This window comes from Pseudophryne corroboree, chromosome 3 (genome assembly GCF_028390025.1).
Source record: "Pseudophryne corroboree isolate aPseCor3 chromosome 3, aPseCor3.hap2, whole genome shotgun sequence".
NCBI classification, from domain to species: domain Eukaryota; kingdom Metazoa; phylum Chordata; class Amphibia; order Anura; family Myobatrachidae; genus Pseudophryne; species Pseudophryne corroboree.
In genome coordinates this window covers 672,113,065-672,135,560 of record NC_086446.1, presented here as the reverse complement: position 1 = coordinate 672,135,560, position 22,496 = coordinate 672,113,065, and the positions used below count along the sequence as shown (strand labels likewise).

The 22,496-nt window shown below is 44.8% G+C and overlaps 1 protein-coding gene across 5 annotated transcripts in view; it reads left to right on the top strand.

Moving 5' to 3' along the window:
- Positions 1-22,496, top strand: part of LOC135056556 (solute carrier family 2, facilitated glucose transporter member 9-like) — a 286,898-nt gene that overhangs the window by 148,895 nt on the left and 115,507 nt on the right. For all 5 annotated transcript variants that reach the window (XM_063961893.1, XM_063961890.1, XM_063961891.1 and 2 more), the window contains exon 8: positions 17,962-18,149. In XM_063961893.1, coding sequence (XP_063817963.1) covers positions 17,962-18,149 — 188 coding nt within the window. The remainder of the gene's footprint in view (positions 1-17,961; positions 18,150-22,496) is intronic.

Sequence of the window (22,496 nt, the reverse complement as noted above, 5' to 3'; positions counted from 1 at the left end):
CACCTGAAACAACCTCTTGTGGTGCCTGCGGCTACTAGGGACTTGGAGGACTCCAAGTTACTAGACGTGGTCAGGGCCCTAAAAATATATATATATATATATATATATATATATATATATATATAGTTAGGACGGCTGGAGTCAGAAAGTCTGACTTGCTGTTTATACTGTATACACCCAACAAGCTGGGTGCTCATGCTTCTAAGCAGTCTATTGCACGCTGGATTTGTAGTACAATTCAGCTTGCACATTCTGTGGCAGGCCTGCCACAGACGAAATATGTAGATGCCCATTCCACAAGGAAGGTGGGCTCATCCTGGGCGGCTGCCCGAGGAGTCTCGGCATTACAACTTTGCCGAGCAGCTACGTGGTCAGGGGAGAACACGTTTGTAAAATTTTACAAATTTTGATACTCTGGCTAAGGAGGACCTGGAGTTCTCTCATTCGGTGCTGCAGAGTCATCCGCACTCTCCCGCCCGTTTGGGAGCTTTGGTATAATCCCCATGGTCCTGACGGAGTCCCCAGCATCCACTAGGACGTTAGAGAAAATAAGAATTTACTTACCGATAATTCTATTTCTCGTAGTCCCGTAGTGGATGCTGGGCGCCCATCCCAAGTGCGGATTGTCTGCAATGCTTGTACATAGTTATTGTTACAAAAATCGGGTTATTACTATTGTTGTGAGCCATCTTTTCGGAGGCTACTTCGTTTTGTTATCATACTGTTAACTGGGTTCAGATCACAAGTTGTACGGTGTGATTGGTGTGGCTGGTATGAGTCTTACCCGGGATTCAAGATCCTTCCTTATTGTGTACGCTCGTCCGGGCACAGTACCTAACTGAGGCTTGGAGGAGGGTCATGGGGGGAGGAGCCAGTACACACCATGTGACCTAAAAAGCTTTTTAGATGTGCCCTGTCTCCTGCGGAGCCCGCTATTCCCCATGGTCCTGACGGAGTCCCCAGCATCCACTACGGACTACGAGAAATAGAATTATCGGTAAGTAAATTCTTATTTTTTACTGATTTATTAATTTTTGCTTCTTGGATTTTACATGCCCTCTATAACACTGGGCATCGGCCTTAGCAGACGACGTTGATGGAATTGCATTGTCAATGTCATGACTGGTGGCAGCAGGAGCTTCAGCACTAATGGTAGGAACTGGAAGTGGTTCCTGATCTTCCACAATTTTTTCCTCAAAATTATTGTTCTCCATTTCACAGGGCAGCACCCCTTTATTATTAAAGCGCACACAGAACAGTGCCCCTTTATTTTCAAAGCACCCCTGTATTCTCACATCATACGGGACCAGTGTGCTTTTATTTGAACAACTGCACCCCAGAATTTTTAGAGCATACAGGGCCTGTCACGATCCATGTTATTGGACGCCATTATCTACCTTTCAGGTGTCTCCCGAGGCTGGCTCAGCGTTCCAGGGCCAGGTCTCTGTCATGCTGCTGACATCCTCACTTCACATCTCCTCTCTGCCAGTCCGCAGACGCTGTCACAATGAACTCATGTAGTTAGAATGGCGTTTCTAGCCCTCCGTGGCCTCCGCCGCCATTGCTGCACTTCTAGTACTCAGATGGGTCTGCATAGCGTCTCCTGTCCGCTGCGGCCTCTTCCGCCATCCTTATATTTCAAATACGCAAACAAGTCTGCATAGCGTCTCTCGCCTGCTGTGGCCTCTGCTGCCAGCTCTGTGAATCAAGACTGCAAGTTGGCGTCCACTGTCCGCCGCCGCCGACATTACTGTGATTCCTCACATGGTGCAACAAGCTAGATTTCCCTCCAAATGCTAGTATGGGCGCAGCCATGTTGGTTCTAGTCACATGACGCAATTTCCTCCAATCCACAGCACCGCTGAACTCTGCCTGATTGACCATCCAATCCCTGCACTGCTGCAGGTATGAAGGTCCTGTTCCTGAACCAGGAAGTTGTCAGTGCTTTGGTTGTCATTCCCAGTGTATCCTGTCTCCTTGTGGTTGATTACTAAGTTCCAGGTATTCCAACTCCTGTGTCTTCACTCCACCAGAGACCCGCACCAATCACCACCTTGCGGTGCAGCCTGACTCTACAGTGACCTCATTGCTCCCTGTGACTGGCAGTGCTTTAAACACCGACTTCCAGCGGTGTTCAGCCTCCTGATATCATCTGTGCTCCATCGGTTTTTCCTGATACCATCGGTGCTCCGCGATCGGTTTCCTGATACCATCAGTGGTCTGTCATCTACTCTAAAACACCACCAATCTTTAGCATCACCAGTGTCATTCAACTCTCCTCCTGTTTACACTGGTTTATATGCACTTCTTCACAGTTCTTCACCTGGTCCGGTTCTATCCGGCAAACCCGGCAGTCTACGTGTACCATTTACTCCACAGTACATCCAGCCTCTGTATAACACCAGCTGGTCAGTTCCTGCCTCCATTTCACTATTCAGCGGATGGGTGTTGGTAAAAGGACATTCCATCTCTTAGTCTCCCAAGCTTGCCTTGTTGCGGATACCACACCTAAGGATATGTTACCCGCTGTTATGACAAGCTTCAAAACATCAAAGATTACATCAAAGGTGATACAAAAAATAGTGTCTGTATAGTTTGTGTGTGTCAGTAAGTTGTGACTATGTGCATTTGTGTCAGTAAGTGGTGTGTGTGTGTTTGTGTCAGTAAGTGGTGTCTGTGTGTGTTTGTGTCAGTAAGTGGTGTGTGTGTGTCAGTAAGTGGTGTCAGTCTACTGCTGCATCTTGTGGAATGGTGTACTGCATTTATTAATTTTTTTCCATATCTTACTACTGCAACTGCCGATGTATCATCTGAACTGTGCTAAATAAAAACTCATTAATTTTATTCCTGTTTTCATGCTCACGCCTTCGGGCAGTGGTAGTGCAAGTCCATCTGCATGTCTAGAAGTCCCATACTGCCACCCAGGTTTACATATACTCCAGCCCCTACAACTGAGGCTTCCCCTGGTCAGCACCAGCCCTCAGTTGTGACTGTAAGCACTGACCAAATGAATCCGGCTGGAGACCAAGATCAAGCGGCCAGGCCGATGCAAGAACTGGCAGCCCGACTCGAACATCAGGAGGTTGCACAAGGCCATGTAATCCACTGTCTCCAGGATCTCTCCACTCGGCTGGATGGGATCCAAATGACCCTCCGTGGCTCAGGGGCGTCCAATGTGCCGACTGCAGTACCTACAGTGGTAACCCCACCCACCATACCCATTTCTGCTCCACGTCTCCATTTACCAACTCCAGCTAAATTTGACAGGTCTCCAAAAGCCTGCAGGGGATTCCTCAACCAGTGCAAAATTCATTTCGAGTTACAGCCTGGCAATTTCCCAACTGACTGCACCAAGGTTGCCTACATTATCTCCCTCAGTGGATCCGCCGTTGACTGGGCATTACCCTTATGGGAGAGATCGGATACTATGCTGTCCTCTTATACAGACTTTGTGGCAACATTCAGGCGCATCTTCGACGAGCAAGGTCGTGTAACTTCTGCCTCTTTTGAGATTCTCCGTTTACGCCAGGGGACACGAACTGTTGGGCAGTATCTAATACAGTTCCAGATTCTGGCATCAGAACTGTCATGGAACGACGCCGCTTCATATGCAGCCTTTTGGCATGGCTTATCTGAACGTATCAAGGACGAGCTCGCTACCAGAGACTTGCCTCCAAAGTTGAATGAGCTCATATCTCTGTGTACCAAAGTCGATCTACGGTTCCGTGAAAGGGCAATTGAGTGAGGAAGGTCATCATTTCCCAAGTCTACTACTGCTCCTCTTCCTTGTCAACCATCTCCGCCCAAGGACGAACCCATGCAGATAGGTCACTCTCGTCTATCTCCAGCAGAGCGTAAAATACGTCTTTCTGAGCACCTCTGTCTCTATTGTGCTGCACCATCTCACATTATTAATGCCTGTCCTAAGTGTCCGGGAAACTCCAAGTCCTAGCCCGCCAAGGAGAGGGTCGGCTAGGAGCAATGCACTCCTCTCCATCTTCAAGTGATTGTAACCTCCCAGTCTCGCTCCAAGTGGCCCAGCACACTAGGAACATTATTGCTTTGTTAGACTCAGGGGCAGCTGGGAACTTATGACTGAGGAATACGTCAAGCGGGGGTCCCTACCCACTGAGAGACTTTCGTCTTCCATATCCTTGACTGCTGTGGATGGCAGTAGGATTTCTGATGCAGTCATTTCCTTTAAGACTCTACCTGTCCGTCTGAAGGTAGGAGCTCTTCATTCAGAATTAATTTCCTTTTTGGTGATTCCAAAGGCCACTCATCCGGTGGTTCTGGGCCTCCCATGGCTTCATTTGCATAACCCTCAGATTGATTGGAGAACGACCCATATCCTGGCATGGGGTCCCTCCTGCTCCAAGACCTGTCTTTCCAAAGTGCTTCCTGTATGTTCTTCATCCTCCAAGTCTTCCGATGTTCCACCTCCTCCATATCAAGACTATGCTGATGTGTTCAGTAAAACTTCTGCCGATATCCTTCCCCCTCATAGGGAATGGGATTGCCCTATTGACCTCATCCCGGGGAAGGTTCCACCTCGAGGCCGAACATATCCGTTGTCTTTACCAGAGACTCATTCCATGGAGGAATATATTAAAGAGAACTTTGCAAAGGGCTTCATCCGACCTCCTTTTCCAGCTGGCGCAGGTTTCTTCTTCGTAAAGAAGAAATACGGTGGCCTGCGGCCATGCATCGATTATAGAGGTCTGAACGACATCACTGTAAAAAAATGGTATCCTCTGCCTCTGATTACCGACTCTTCGACCGTGTTAGCGGTGCACCTATCTTCACGAAGTTAGATTTGAGGGGTGCCTACAACCTCATTCAGATCCGGAAGGGTGGAAGTCCGCATTTAACACCCGTGATGGACATTACGAGTACCTTGTCATGCCTTTCGGACTCAGTAATGATGAGTGGAAGACCGCATTTAACATCCGTGATGGACATTACGAGTACCTCGTCATGCCTTTCAGACTCAGTAATGCTCCAGCCGTATTCCAACACTTCGTGAATGAGATCTTCAGAAACATCCTCTATCGTCATGTCGTGGTTTACCTCGATGACATCCTCATTTTTGCTAACGATCTGGAGGAACATCGTTTCTGGGTAAAGGAGGTTCTGTCCCGTCTCCGTGCCAATCATCTTTATTGCAAGTTGGAAAAATGCGTCTTTGAAGTTAAGTCCATTCCGTTTCTAGGTTACATTGTGTCTGGTTCTGGACAAGAGATTGACCCTGAGAAATTACAAGCTATTCAAGATTGGCCGATACCTACAACCCTCAAGGGTGTCCAGAGATTCTTCGGATTCGACAATAATTACAGAAAATTTATTCGAGATTTTTCCACCATTGTGGCGCCTGTCACTTCCCTTACCAAAAAGGGTGCTAACCCTTCCAAGTGGTCCAAAGAAGCTGTCCAAGCCTTCCATTTGTTAAAGCAAAGGTTCATCTCCGCTCCGGTGTTGAAACAGCCAGATACCAACTCGCCCTTCACCCTTGAGGTGGATGACTCTTCCTTTGGAGTGGGCGCAGTCCTGTCTCAAAGTGCCAAAGATGGTCATCTACATCCTTGCGGCGGCTTCTTCCAGAAGTTCTTTCCTGCTGAGCGCAATTACGCCGTAGGCGATCAGGAACTCTTGGCTATCAAACTCACTCTGGAAGAGTGGAGATACTTGCTAGAGGGAGCTTCTCACACCCTCACCATTCTGACAGACCACAAGAATCTCCTGTATTTGAAAGGCGCACAATGTCTCAACCCTCGCCAAGCCAGATGGGCACTTTTTTTTTTTTCTAGGTTCGATTTTAAACTCCAGTTCTGTCCGGGGTCACAGAATCGCAAGGCTGATGCCCTTTCCCGCTCCTGGGAGAAAGAAAATTAGTCTTACTGACAAGCATCCTATTATTAATCCAGTGGCATTCTCCATGGTAAGGATGGACTCTATGCCCCCAACAGGGAAAAGTCTCATAAAACCAGCTCTAAGGAAGAAGCTCATGCTCTAAGCACATGCTTCCCGTTTCACCGGACATGCGGGCATCCAGAAATCCCTTGAATTCATCTCCAGATCTTACTGGTGGCCGACTCTGAAAAAGGACGTCACAGAGTTTATTGCTTCCTGCCCAAAATGTGTCCAACACAAAGTATCTCGCCAGTCACCCACTGGGCAACTGGTTCCGCTATCTGTTCCTTATCGTCCGTGGACCCATTTGTCAATAAACTTTATTACGGACCTTCCTACGTGTAACAAGTTTAATACCATCTGGGTGGTAGTTGACCGGTTCATCAAGATGGCTCACTTCATTCCCCTCACCGGTCTTTCGGCAGCTTCCAAGTTGGCTCAAGTCTTCATCCAGGAGATCTTCAGACTACATGGTCTCCCCGAGGAGATAATCTCTGACAGAGGAGTACAGTTCGTAGCCAAGTTCTGGCGAAGTTTGTTTGGCCCTCCAAGTCAAGTTGAAATTCTCTACAGCTTATCACCCCCAGACCAATGGTCAAACTGAGAGGGTGAATCAGGACTTGGAGGCCTTCCTCCGAATTTATGTATCTTCTTCCCAAGATGACTGGGTTCAACTCCTTCCCTGAGCCGAGTTCTGCCATAACAATCAATATAATTCTTCATCTTCTTCCACGCCATTCTTCACCAACCCTCGCCAAGCCAGATGGGCACTTTTTTTTCTAGGTTCGATTTTAAACTCCAGTTCTGTCCGGGGTCACAGAATCGCAAGGCTGATGCCCTTTCCCGCTTCATTCTTCACCAACTATGGATTTCACCCTAAAGATCCAGAATTTCAACCGCTTTCAGCAGCTTCAGTGCCTGCAGCTGATATCACTCTTCGTCCAAGCGGCTCTACTCAAGGCATCTTTTAGATACAAGAAGTTTGCAAATAAGAAGCGTAGGGCAATTCCTGCCCTCAAAGTGGGTGATCGTGTTTGGCTATCTACGAAGAATTTGAGATTGAGAGGTTCAAGCATGAAATTTGCTCCTCGATATATCGGTCCTTTTCAATTGAACAAGTCATCAACCCAGTGGCTTACAATCTCCAGCTACCTCCATTCCTGAAAATTCCCAGGACGTTTCACGTCTCCCTCCTGAAACCGCTGATCCTGAATCTGTTCCATTCAGCGCTTCCTTTGGCTCCCAAAATCCAGACTCAACCTGACATTGAGTATAAAGTCGCCAAGATTCTGGATTCATGCTTTCATTATGTTCAACTTCAGTACCTGATTGATTGGAAGGGCTATGGCCCTGAGGAACGCTCCTGGACCAATGCCTCAGATGTTCATGCTCCTACATTGGTCCGGAATTTCCACTCCAGATTTCCTCAGAAGCCTAAGAAGTGTCCTGGGGCCACCCCTAAAGGGGGGGTGCTGTCACGATCCGGGTTACTGGACGCCATTATCTACCTTTCAGGTGTCTCCTAAGGCTGGCTCAGCGTTCCAGGGCCAGGTCTCAGTCATGCTGCTGACATCCTCACTTCACATCTCCTCTCTGCCAGTCCGCAGACACTGTCACAATGAACTCATGTAGTTAGAATGGCGTTTCTAGCCCTCCGCGGCCTCCGCCGCCATTGCTGCACTTCCAGTACTCACAAACAATACAATGGTTCGCCTTCTACTGTGCTATCCGCCAGTTTTAGAATGTAAAATAATGTTCACTTTTCACACGGCTGTAATAAAGTCCCAAACACAAGGTGAACAACTTCCAACAGTTGAAATGATTCAGGCAGAGTGGTATATTTGAGTCTATATGGGTGGTGGTTGATAGATGTAGGTCGTATACGGGTACGCACCGTACTCACATGTGCAATATGCACGAACTGTTCATAAAGGTATCTTTCTCCTCCTTATGTGTCGTGCGTTCCCTCACTCTTCTTTCCCTTTTCAATCGCCGCTCATAAAACAGAGAAGGGCAGAAAAAGGGCTACAGAAACCCCGATGGTGTAATACGTTCAATATACGATTATCAGGATGATGTATGTAGAACTAAGAAATCGATATTATATCAGGAACATACCCAACTTACGTCAAAATAAGCGGGTTGCTCATATAAAGGTATCTTTTCAAAAGTGCTGATGAAAAAAAGAGGGTAATGCGTATCCCAAACTCACGTTCTGCATATATTGCACAGGCACATCAAGGTTTCTTTAGCGGATTATGTCCTGTTCACCCCCTTCCGTGCTATTGCCGAGGCCACAGGATACATGGACCCTCACAAAGGAGAAGAGTAAAAGGGTACAGAGACCCCAATAGTGTAATACGTTCGATATATGGCTATCGGAAAGGTGTGCAGGAAATGAGGAGGTGATGCAAGATCTAGAACGTACCGAACTTACATAGACATAAAGCAAAATAATCTTATAAAGGTATCTTTCAAAGGTATTAGTAGTGTGGGGGTGATGCGTACCCCAAACTCACGTTCTACAGATGTAAGGTGACTGTTTAGTTGAAACGCGTTGGTGGTAAAGGAGGGACATCCCAGTATCCAGGAGATCAGCCCTTTGGAGTGTGGGAGTCCGGAGTTACCACACCCCAGGTCTGTGTTTTTCTCTACAACTACCTCCCAATATTGGGTTGTTTTCCTCTATTATATACATGGTGACTTATATATTATATATTTGATATTTGACAATTTTATGAGGATTTTTTAGACGTTTTATAATTATTTACAATAAATGGGCACATTATCATGAAACCTTCTCCTTTGTGAGGGTTTGTGCATCCGGTGGCCTCAGCGACAGTATAGAAGAGGAGAATAGGAAGGGATCCATTAAAGAAACCTTGACGTGCCTGCATAACATCTGTGGAACGTGAGTTTGGGGTACGCATCACCCCCACACTACGAATACCTTTGAAAGATACCTTTATAAGATTATTTTGCTTTATGTCTATGTAAGTTCGGTACGTTCTAGATCTTGCATCACCTCCTCATTTCCTGCACACCTTTCCGATAGCCATATATCGAACGTATTACACTATTGGGGTCTCTGTACCCTTTTGCTCTTCTCCTTTGTGAGGGTCCGTGTATCCTGTGGCCTCGGCAATAGCACGGTAGGGGGTGAACAGGACATAATCCGCTAAAAAAACCTTGATGTGCCTGTGCAATATATGCAGAACGTGAGTTTGGGGTACGCATTATCCTCTTTTTTTCATCAGCACTTTTGAAAAGATACCTTTATATGAGCAACCCGCTTATTTTGACGTAAGTTGGGTATGTTCCTGATATAATATCGATTTCTTAGTTCTACATACATCATCCTGATAATCGTATATTGAACGTATTACACCATCGGGGTTTCTGTACCCCCTTTTCTGCTCTTCTCTGTTTTATGAGCGGCGATTGAAAAGGGAAAGAAGAGTGAGGGAACGCACGACACATAAGGAGGAGAAAGATACCTTTATGAACAGTTCGTGCATATTGCACATGTGAGTACGGTGCGTACCCGTATACGACCTACATCTATCAACCACCACCCATATAGACTCAAATATACCACTCTGCCTGAATCATTTCAACTGTTGGAAGTTGTTCACCTTGTGTTTGGGACTTTATTACAGCCGTGTGAAAAGTGAACATTATTTTACATTCTAAAACTGGCAGATAGCGCAGTAGAAGGCGAACCATTGTATTGTTTGTGATTGTTCTTTTTGGAGATAGAATAACATCTCCTCGGACGCCTTCACCGCAGCTGTTTTTGGGCGCAGTAGATACTCACCCCTGTGTCGTGTTCACTTCCAGTACTCAGATGGGTCTGCATGGCGTCTCCTGTCCGCTGCGGCCTCTGCCGCCATCCTTATATTTCAAATATGCAAACAAGTCTGTATAGCGTCTCTCGCCCGCTGCGGCCTCTGCCACCAGCTCTGTGAATCAAGTGCACAAGTTGGCGTCCACTGTCCTCCGTGGCCGCCGCCGCCATTACTGTTATTCCTCACATGGTGCAACAAGCTAGATTTCCCTGCCAATGCTAGTATGGGCGCAGACATGTTGGTTCTAGTCACATGACGCTATTTCCACCAATCCACAGCACCGCTGAACTCTGCCTGATTGACCATCCAATCCCTGCACTGGTGCAGGTATAAAGGTCCTGTTCCTGAACCAGGAAGTTGTCAGTGCTATGGTTGTCATTCCCAGTGTATCCTGTCTCTGCTCCTTGTGGTTGATTACTAAGTTCCAGGTATTCCAGCTCCTGTGTCTTCACTCCACCAGAGACCCGCACCAATCACCACCTTGCGGTGCAGCCTGACTCTACAGTGACCTCATTGCTCCCTGCGACTGGCAGTGCTTTAAACACCGGCTTCCAGCGTCTGGCTTCCAGCGGTGTTCAGCCTCCTGATACCATCGGTGCTCCGCAATCGGTTTTTCCTGATGCCATCGGTGCTCCGCCATCGGTTTCCTGATACCATCTGTGGTCTGTCATCTACTCTAAAACACCACCGATCTCTAGCATCACCAGTGTCAGTCAACTCTCCTCCTGTTACACTGGTTTATCTGCACTTCTTCACAGTTCTTCACCTGGTCTGGTTCTATCCGGCAAACCCGGCAGTCTACGTGTACCATTTACTCCACAGTACATCCAGCCTCTGTATAACACCAGCTGGTCAGTTCCTGCCTCCATTTCACTATTCAGCGGACGGGTGTTGGTAAAAGGACTTTCCATCTCCTAGTCTCCCAAGCTTGCCTTGTTACGGATACCACACCTAAGGACATTCCATCTACTGCTGCATCTTGTGGAACGGTGTACTGCATTTATTTTTTCCATATCTTACTACTGCAACTGCCGATGGACCATCTGAACTGTGCTAAATAAAAACTCATTCATTTTATTCCTGTTGTCGTGGTCATGCCTTTTTGCAGTGGTAGGGCAAGTCCATCTGCATGTCTAGAAGTCCCATACTGCCGCACAGGTTTACATATACTCCAGCCCCTACACCTGAGGCTTCCCCTGGTCAGCACCAGCCCTCAGTTGTGACAGGGCCAGTGTAATGTTATTTTAACAGCAGCACCCCTATATTTTTACAGCATACAAGACCATTGTGCTTTTATTTGAACTGCACCCCTGAATTTTTACAGCTTACAGGGCCTGTGTAATGCTATTTTAACAGCAGTACCCCTATATTTTTACAACATACAGGAACAGTGTGCTTTTAATTTTTAACAACTGCGCTCCAGAATTTGTACAGCATACAGGAGGACAGTGACAGTGCCCCTGCCCCCTGTACAACACAGTGACACCCAGGACACCCAAGTCCGGAGTGAAAATAGCGGCGACGCGCGGCTGTTCATATGGGATTCAAAACCAGTGATAATCCAACAGCGGGATGATGATGTTTTGCCTTGTTCTGGTTTCCGAGTATGGCTGGAAGTCCCGAGCCGGACTCTGATCAGAGCGTGACGTTCGGGGGGGTTCGGTTCTCTGTGAAGCGAACCCGCTCATAGCTAGTCAAAACAATGTTTTATAGATACAATGTACTTCTCTAAAATTACATAAAAATTTGTCTTATACCAATCTTACAATGAATATGTCGGTGTACAATAGATGTTAATCTGACCCACCCTCACTTTAGCAAAGGTGTGAGCTCTGGGTGGGACACTGCAAATACAGAGACATGATACGTTCATGGCCGGATTAACAATGGGGCGGATGGAGCTGCAGCTTCAGGCCCCCATCAAAATAGGCCCAAAAGCACCCGCTGTGCTGCTGCTGACAGGAATTTTTTTTTCCTGCTACAGCAGCCTTCCAAAGGCCGTCCGAGCCCCCCCCCCCCCTACATGGCCGCGATCCCTCTTTCACCTCCTCCCGTGACACTGTGTGTCAGGTATATTACAAAGTGCATGGTAGAATGATGAGGAGGAGGAAAGATGATAAAGAGAAGGAATGAGGAGAAGGGGCTCTACTGTTGCGAAATGTGTATAAAGGGCTCTGTGGTCTTGCGTAACTTGTATAAGGGAACTACTGTGTCATCTGAATAATGGACACTAGTGTTCTGTTTGTTGTACCATGGAGCTATGTTTTCTGCATGTGTTTTTGTTTGTTTCAATAATTGATTTGTTGAAGATAACTGGGCATTTATGTGCTGAGAGTTTTCTATTTTTCTAACACATGCGCGCGCACACGCACGCGCGCACACACACACACACACACACACACACACACACAAAAAAATATATACACACACATACAGCACTGATCACATCCCCATATCCGTAGTCACACCGCATGTTGTGTCATACAGAAGGCCCTTCAGAAATTTCAGCCCCAGGCCCATGAGGTCCTTAATCTGGCATTGGATACGTTGTAGATTGGGGTTCACCAGTTGCTAAAAAGAACTGCTTTGTACATCAATCCTTCAAATTTGGCTAATTCCTTGCTGTTGCTTTACAGGTTTCAGTGACCAATTGTGGGAGCTATACTCCTTAACGATTTTACCAGCTTTTATATGTGGCTTAATATTTGTGGTTTTATTTTATATATGTGGCAAAAAAAATTGTCATGTCACATGACATTTTAATCCCCCAATTTCTACATATGTTAATAAATGTGATCTATTACTGTATCTTTGCAAACTTATCCGTCCAACTATTAGGTCAACAGTCATTAGATCGACCACTATTGGTCGACATGCATTAGATCGACATGGTCATTAGGTCGACATGGAAAAAGGGCAACATGAGTTTTTCACTTTTTTGTTGTTGTTGTTGATCTTTTTCATACTTTACGATCCACGTGGACTACATTTGAGAACAGTAACCTGTTCCCCCGTCACTTTATGAAGAAAATGACGCCAAAAAAACTAAAAAAAAACTCATGTCGACCTTTGTCATGTTGACCTAATGACCATGTTGACCTAGTGACACGGTCGACCTAATTCATGTTGACCAATAGTGGTTGACCTAATGACTGTCGACCAAATGACCCATATCCGAGAGCAATAATGCCAGTTTCAAACCTAAACTACTTCAATTGTATTGTTTTTTGTTTTTATGTTTTTTCCATCTGTTTGTAAAGAGTGACTATAAAATGTTTGAGGGGAAAAAAAATCTTAAATTTTACAGCATGACAAGTTGCAATTTGATTTCAAATCCGGTGCCTTGCAGAAGACCCAAGTACACCTGCCCCTCATATTTTTTTTTAAGTTTTCCCTATTATTGTCTTGATTAATCTGTAAACTTGACTCTCTTACTTTAGCTCCCATCCTACATCTGAATTTACAATTACAAACATGCCCAGTGACCAGCGCAAAGAGCGCTCCTGTCTATTTTGTAAGGAACATCCTTCTTTGTGAAGTAGACAATCCCATGGGTATATTTGACTACACTGAACTTTCAAGCTGGACATTCTTGTAATTTTGGAAATTTAATTTTCTAGACCTGTAAAAAGCATCATATGATCAGGTGCGATGCATATTCCTAGAGCAATTTATTAAATTGCCTTTCAAAATTTTCTGTTTGTATATACATAGGGAAGCACTGTTCAGGGGTAATATTATTAATATTTTATTTATTTATTTATTTGTATTTATACTTTTCTGTTACTAAACCCATCTTTTCTCCAGTGAAAACAATGGATTAAGGGTGGTTGAGCATGTGAGGAGCACAAATTAGGGCATACACACAAGATGCCTAAAACAACTCTAAATCTAGTGTGTTCTTCCATTGTTGCAGATTTGCTTGTGCTTATTTCCTGCTCCTGGAAAGATGAATGGATGGCCCCCCCTCGCAGTCTTGTCTGTCACTTTCATTGCTTCCCTCAGGTTACAGGAGATACCTGTGAATCTTTACTCTCACTCTTCTTTCTGTCTGTTTGTTGAATTGCCCAGCGCACACAAAGCAATGATCATTTGATATTGAGACAACACTGTTGGCTATTATAATGACTCATAATCATCGGGCTGAAAGTACGAGATAAAACGAAGGGGAGGCGTTACATGCCCTTCTCCTTCACTGGCAATGGTTAGCTGGCCCCTGTTGAAAATCAATTCATCTTTTTTTTTTTTCCGCTGTGCGATGGTAGAAAATAATTACATAACTCTCAAACATTTTATTTTTTTTAATTTTAGAATTCATGAAACTTTGGTGTTTAATTTAATTCCTGAGAAATATAACTAGATTCATCCTTTTTAAATGTAAAAATGTGTCTTCTTTTAAATTATTATTATGCTGTGTTTGTTACACCTCATTAAGAAAGCCACAATGAGAAGCACAACTACTTTTGGGATTTTTTTATTTCTTTTTAATAAAAAGATTTCTATTATTCCTATGTGTCTATGTACAAAGCCTTGGACAGAGAAATAAAGTGGATGGAGGTGAGATACCAACCAGCTCCACTCATTTTTCAAACATAAAAGGAGATGTAAAAAGAGTGGAGAAGTGAGCCAGTGGAGAAGTTGCCCATGGCAACCAATCCGCGGCTCTGTATAATTTTATAGTATGCAAATAATAAATGTTACTTCAATGCTGATTGGTTGCCATGGGCAACTTCTCCACTGGCTCACTTCTCCGCTCTTTTCGCTGCTTAGTACATCTCCCCCCTTTAGAAGTGAGCCAGTGGAGAAGTTGCCGTGGCAACCAATCAGCATTGAAGTAACATTTATTATTTGCATACTATAAAATTATATAGAGCAGCTGATTGGTTGCTATGGACAACTTCTCCACTGGCTCATTTCTCCATTCTTTTTACTGCTTATTACATCTTCCCCTCAGCCTGTAACATAACAATTAGGAGCTGGTTGGTTAGTGCTTTATCTCTGTCCACTTTATCGCTATCCAGGGCTTGGTATATAGACCAACAAACCTAATTGGACAAAAACATATCTACATGACCGTTAATACTGTAATTACACATCGGTGCCAATACAATCACTATTGGTAAAACAGCACTGTAAACTTGTACCACAGTCTATGGGCTGAGCAGACTGGCCCATAGCCACTTATTGCAAAAAGAATACCAAGGAGAGGAGCTAATGATAGTAGGGAAAAGAAGAGTTCACGAGGGACCCCGCTTGTTGTAACCGCTTACAAGCTATAGGGGCAAGGCAGTCAAATATGGGTGACAAAGAAGGGTAAGTCAATGTGCGGGGACAACAGGGGTTGGTTATGTGGAAAGCTGGTAAGCTTTGAAAAATAAATTTAATTTGGAGAACCCCTTTAAAACTTGCCAGATATTTGGAGAGCCTGATAGAGACAGTGATCGAGTGCCAGAGTTGGCAAGCAGCATCTGATATGTCCTGGAGGTGGGAATGGAAAGTGGTAATCTTTTAGGAAGAGAGATGATAGCCATTGGTAGAATTAAGTGAACCAGCAGTAGTGTGGAAGGAGATGATAGATGTAAGCAAGAGGACTTGGAGTGGGCTTTAGAGGTGAATGTGAAGAGTTTTAATTGGAATCTTTAAGAGAAGGAGAGCCAGCTGGGGATGATGTGTGTGTGTGTGTGTGTGTGTGTGTGTCTCCCCCATACTTCCCGAAGGGTGGTATTCAGTTTGCCAGCTGTTGGGATCCCGGCGCTCAGTATACAGGTGGCGGATTCCCGATACCCGGCATACCGACACCTATTCTCCCTCTTGGGGGTCCACGACCCTATGGAGGGAGAATAAATATTGTGTTGCGTGCAGCGAGCCCGCAAGGGGCTCATTTGCGCTCGCCCCGCTGTCGACATGCCGGCGGTCAGGATCCCGGCGCTGGTGTGCTGGCCGCCGGGAACCTATACTACACCCTTCCCGAAGACGCATGGTGTCACCTCTGTCTTGAAAGAAGGGGGTCTCCATTTTCAAACAATGTGCCAGCTAAATGATTACCAGACAATAATGGAAACCATACACTAAAAAATTCAATTTTCCACAGATTTGAGGGTGGGGGGTTTCCTATAGTCTATAATCTCCCCCATATTGTGTCAAGTTCTAAAAGTGGCCCTTTAAAGCGGTAGATTGTCTAGTTTATAAAATGGTTGTCCTTGCTGAGCTACCATATTCTCCCTACATTTGGGAAGCGTTTAAATCAAGACAGTGAAAATTTGGAAAATAATAAATTTTCATTTCAAGCACAGACTTTTGTTTTTGGTCCAAGTCTTCACACAGAATGCGGCTTCTTACTAATTTGGAAATATGGAGTATTGGCAAAACAAGAACCACAAAGTATTTCTTTGCTGTGTTTTTTAAATGGAGAGAGAGAAACAAATCACGTTTTTGGTTTTGGTTTCCTTTCTTGAAATTTCAATAAAACACACTTTTTTGGCTTCATTTTTATTTTTTAACGTGTTAGAGTAAAAAGACTAATGGTATTGTTGTGAAATTGCAAAGTCTTTTGGGGAAAAAAAACCAAGGTATAATTTGTGCGCGTGCTGCATAAAGATATCATAGACCTTTTGATGTTGGAATGTGAGGAGTGCAAGTGTGAAAAAAAACACTCCAGCACATCGGTGAGGAAGCACTCAGCAGCAAAGCGGTTAAAGTAAAACTTTTTTTTTTTTTATATATATATATATTTTAGTCTCGATATACATTTTCTCAATGGGACTAATTTATCAAGTTACGAAAAGCAGGATTTGCACCACTGCTATAACTGCTAAGTAGGCTTGGAGAAGCTATCATTGGTAAGGCCCGGTACATTTACCGCTAGCATACCTCCCAACATTGGTGAAGTGGGACTGGAGACTTCTGTGCAGCAAAGTCGCGCCCACAATGGGGGAGTGTCATCAGGAAGAGGGGGCATGGCTTTACAGGGATGACTAAATTGCCACGCCTCCCGATTTCATCACCGAGAGGGCATGCCCAAATGGGACAAGGGACAGTGCCCAATAAAACGGGACTGTCCCGTAATTTTTTATTTTTTTTGTAATGTATAGGGTGAAGCCCTATTCCCGTCAATAATATGAAGTTTTGCTGGAGACGGGGTTTTACCATTTAATATATAGGGGGAGAGATGTACTAAGCCTTAGAGAGTGATTTAAAGTACCTGCCAATCAGCTCATGACTGTCATGTGACAGGCGGTGTTAGAAAAATGACAGGTGCTGATTGTCTGGTACTGTACAGTATCTCTCTACATTATGTCTCTCCAAAACTTAATACATCTGCCCCATAGACCATTTATATTGTGTGAACAGTGCAGGTAAAGGGTCAAAAAACGGAAACATGAAGTAGTCATTGAGTCAATGCTATTAAATGTGTAAGTTTAATTCAAGGGTTATTGCGGTCTCTCTTGTTTTTACTTGTTAACTTGGTCATTGGCAGCCAACTTAAAGGATGTATGAAAATGGCGTTGCAGCTGTGAATTTGTACGCAGCTGTGCTAAAAGAGTCAAATGTCCCACTCACTGGGATTTGTATTGGGACGCCCACTGCAGGCAACTCTGAACAGCCACATGCGTACAAGGATGCATCCACTGTACACACATCGGTCAAACATCGACCTTCTGTGTCACCCTATGATCGCGCAGTACGGCCGCTTGAAGTAAGACGCCGGAGTCACTGTAACTGCTTATGGGATCTCAGTCGCAAACTGTGACATACCCCAGAAATTGTGGTGAAACGTCTGCGTTTGAGTCACCACTCCCCCATTACCTCTCATAAAGGTTTCCTTACTTTCCGTCACTTTGCAAATAAATTCTCTCTGCAACTGCCATCACAAGACCATTGTCGCACATGCGCAGTCTGACTTGCACGCATGCGTAGTGGCAAAAAATTGCTCCATGGCGTACAATATTCAGTGCTTCCATCTCCAAATCAGACTGTGAGTGGTGCTGCTTTTGATTTCAATGGTCCACCTTTTAGATGGTATAATGTTTACTCTCCGTCAAATTTACAGTATAAATACAATAATCAGCATATCAAACATTTGTTTATAATAACTTGCAGCCATGTGTCCAATGAGATTTAAAAAAAAAAAAAGAAGAAAATCTTACTTGGATCAGTAGAAAAATATATATAAAGAATTAAATTGTCTTCTTTTTTTCCCCAGCTTTACGATGTTTCGGGGGTAAATACGATGTGCAAGATGTCATTGAGGAGATGCAGGAAGAGCAGCAGTCCCTAACTTCTGTAACCACTGTCTCTGTGTACCAATTGTTACTAGACCGCACCCTGTTTTGGCAGACCATGTCTGTCATTGTGATCAATATGGGCATGCAGCTTTCTGGGATTGATGCGGTAAGTCACCCTTTCACAGTGGCTGCTATGACATGCATACCCTCAAACATATTACACACAAAAATCGGTACAAATTAGAAAAGGGGGCATGGCCACGGGTAAAGGGGGTGTGGTCACGTCCCTTTTCCTATACTTTCAATGGAAAAATGGGAGAGTCCAATATCGGTACAAACTAGAGATGTGCGGCGGGCACGTTTCGTGTTTTGGTACTAATTCCACTTTCGTGTTTTGGTTTTGGCTTCGTTTTGCCAAAACCATCCTTTAGTGTTTTGGTTTTGGATCTGGATGATTTTAGAAAAAAACGTAAAAACAGCTAAAATCACAGAATTTGTGGGTAATTTTGCTCCTACGGTATTATTAACCTCAATAACAGAAATTTCCACTCATTTCCAGTCTATTCTGAACTCCTTACAATATTGTTTTTAGGCCTAAAAGTTGCACCGAGGGGGCTGTATGACTAAGCTAAGCAACACAAGTGTGCGGCACAAACACCTGGCCCATGTAGGAGTGGCACTGCAGTTGCAGACAAGATGGCACTATTCAAAAACTAGTCCCCAAACGGTCCATGATGCAAAGAAATAAAAGATGTGCACCGAGATGGCTGGATGACTAAGCTAAGCGACACAAGTGTGCGGCACAAACACCTGGCCCATCTAGGAGTGGCACAGCAGTTGCAGACAAGATGGTCCTTAAAAAAAAAAAAAAAAAAAAAAAAAAAAAAAAGGCCCTAAACAGCACATCATGCAAAGAAAAAAAAGAGGTGCAATGAGGTAGCTGTATGACCAAGCTAAGCGACACAAACACATGGGAAGTGCTGGAATTTGCACAGATGTAATACACGCACAATATTGGTGGCACAGGATAGCTTTCCCCTAAACCACACACATACATACATACATACATACATACATACATACACACGCACGCACACACACACACACACACACACACACGCACACACACACGGCAAAGCCTGTAAAATTAATTTGGATGATAACCCTTTTATTTGGAGCTATTATAATAATACTAGGTGATTCATCCCGCCCTACGGGCGCTCTTCACACTGTCATAAGCAGCAACGTATACCACTGTGACTGCCTTGTCACTACCACTAGTCTGATGCAGCACTACACAACAACACTGTGAGGGACTTGTGGTTGTTATAATTATTATAATACTGTAGCAGTGGACATATAGCAGCAGCGTATATAACTGTGACTGCTTCATCACTGGAATGACTGATGGACAGGATACTACCACTGGTCTGATGCAGCACAACACAGCAACACTGTGAGGGACTTGTGGTGGTTGTTATAATTATTATAATACTGTAGCAGTGGACATATAGCAGCAGTGTATATTATCACTGCAATGACTGATGGACAGGACACTACCACTGGTCTGATGCAGCACAACACAACACTTTTTACAGCTACACTGGATATATGGCAGCAGAGGACACCAACACTGTGACTGGCTGGACTGATGCAGCACAATACACTGACTACACTGGACTGGACAGCACAACACAGCACCACTTTATACAGCTACACTGGATAAATGGCAGCAAAGGACACCAACACTGTGACTGCCTGGACTGATGCAGCACAATACACTGACTACACTGGACTGGACTGAGCAGCACAATACTCGCCACCCCACTTTCCCGCCCCCACACAGATACTGAACAACGAGGACACGTCCTCTCAATACGCTCTCAGAGACGAGTGAAAATGGGCGCGACGCGCGTCTCCTCATATGGAATCCAAATCCCGCGAGAATCCGACAGCGGGATGATGACGTTTTGCCGCGCTCGGGTTTCCGAGTTAGGCGGGAAAACATGAGCCTGGCTCGGAACCGAACTCGGAAGGCAAAGTCAGGTAGGGTTCGGTTCTCTGAGAACCGAACCGGCTCATCTCTAGTACAGACCATAGGAAAAAGGTACTGTACCTGCCAAAAAGGTACAATTGGAGGGTATGTGACATGCATGAATCTCCCTGCCATAAGCCACATAAGGAACCTATATTAGCATATTATTACAGGTTGAGTATCCCATATCCAAATATTCCGAAATACGGAATTTTTGAGCGAGCGTGAGATAGTGAAACCTTTGTTTTCTCATGGCTTAATGTACACAAACTTTGTTTAATACACACAGATATTGAAAATATTGTATTAAATGACCTTCCGGCTGTGTGTGCTTACTGCACAAAGGCCCTCATTCCGAGTTGTTCGCTCGCTAGCTGCTTTTAGCAGCATTGCACACGCTAGGCCGCCGCCCTCTGGGAGTGTATCTTAGCATAGCAGAATAGCGAACGAAAGATTAGCAGAACTGCTACTAAATATTTTCTTGCAGTTTCTGAGTAGCTACAGACCTACTCCTAGATTGCGATCACCTCGGTCCGTTTAGTTCCTGGCTTGACATCACAAACACGCCCTGCGTTCGGCCAGCAACTCCCCCGTTTTTCCAGCCACTCCCGCGTTTTTCCCTGACATGCCTGCGTTTTTTAGCACACTCCTGGAAAACGCTCAGTTAACACCCAGAAACGCACCTTTCCTGTCAATCACTCACCGATCAGCAGTGCGACTGAAAAGCGCCGCAGGATCCACAGCAAATCTACTAAGTTTTGTGTAAAATAACTTGGCGCATGCGCTCTGCGTACCATGTGCATGCGCAGTTAGCAACAAATCGCAGCATAGCGAAAATCGGCAACGAGCGAACAACTCGGAATGACCCAGCGGGCACTTTTCGTGTTTTGGTTCTGGTTCCATGCTCGTGTTTTGGATCTGGATTGGTTTTGCCAAAACCACCCTTTCGTGTTTTGGTTTTGAATCTGGATGATTTAAAAAAATAACATAAAAACAGCTAAAATCACAGAATTTGGGGGTAATTTTGATCCTACGGTATTAACCTCAATAACGTCCATTTCCACTCATTTCCAGGCTATTCTGAACACCTCACACCTCACAATATTGTTTTTAGGCCAAAAGGTTGCACCGAGGGGGCTGTATGTCTAAGCTAAGTGACAAAAGTGTGCGGCACAAACACCTGGCCCAACTAGGAGTGGCACTGCAGTGGCAGACAGGATGGCACTTCAAAAAAAACTAGGCCCCAAACAGCACATCATGCAAAGAAGAAAAAGTAGTGATGAGCGGGTTCGGATCCTCGGGATCCGAACCCGCCCGAACTTCACCTTTTTTTGCACGGGTCCGAGTAACTCGGATCCTCCCGCCTTGCTCGGTTTACCCGAGCGCGCCCGAACGTCATCATCCCGCGGTCGGATTCTCGCTAGATTCGTATTCTATATAAGGAGCCGCGCGTCGCTGCCATTTTTCACTTGTGCATTGGAGATGATCGTGAGAGGACGTGGCTGGTGTCCTCTCAGTTTCTATGTTCAGTGGGCTGCAAATATCTGTGCTCAGTGTGCTGCAAATATCTGCTCAGTGTGCTAATTGCTTTATTGTGGGGACTGGGGACCAGCAGTATTATATAGTAGGTGGACAGTGCAGAGTTTTGCTGACCAGTGACCACGAGTATTATACGTTCTCTGCCTGAAAAACGCTCCATATCTGTGCTGCATTGTAGTATATAGTAGGAGGACAGTGCAGAATTTTGCTGACCACCAGTATAACTATATATATATATATATATATATATATATATATATATATAGCAGTACGGTACAGTAGTCCACTGCTCTACCTCTGTGTCGTCAAGTATACTATCCCATCCATACCTGTGGTGCATTTCAGTTTTGCACAATTTGCTGACCAGTGACCACCAGTATATACTATATAGCAGTGCGGTACAGAAGGCCACTGCTGTACCTACCTCTGTGTCGTCAAGTATACTATCCATCCATACCTATGGTGCATTTCAGTTTTGCACAGTTTGCTGACCACCAGTATATAATATATAGCAGTACGCTACAGAAGGCCACTGTTCTATCTACCTCTGTGTCGTCAAGTATACTATCCATCCATCCCTGTGGTGCATTTAAGTGGTGCAGTGTATATATAGTAGGAGGACAGTGCATAATTTTGCTGACCACTAGTATATAATATATAGCAGTACGGTACAGTAGCCCACTGCCTTACCTACCTCTGTGTCGTCAAGTATACTATCCATCCATCCATCCCTGTGGTGCGGTGTATATATAGTAGGAGGGCAGTGCATAATTTTGCTGACCACCAGTATATAATATATAGCAGTACGGTACAGAAGGCCACTGCTCTACCTACCTCTGTGTCGTCAAGTATACTATCCATCCATACCTGTGGTGTATTTCAGTTTTGCACAGTTTGCTGACCACCAGTATATAATCTATAGCAGTACGCTACAGTAGG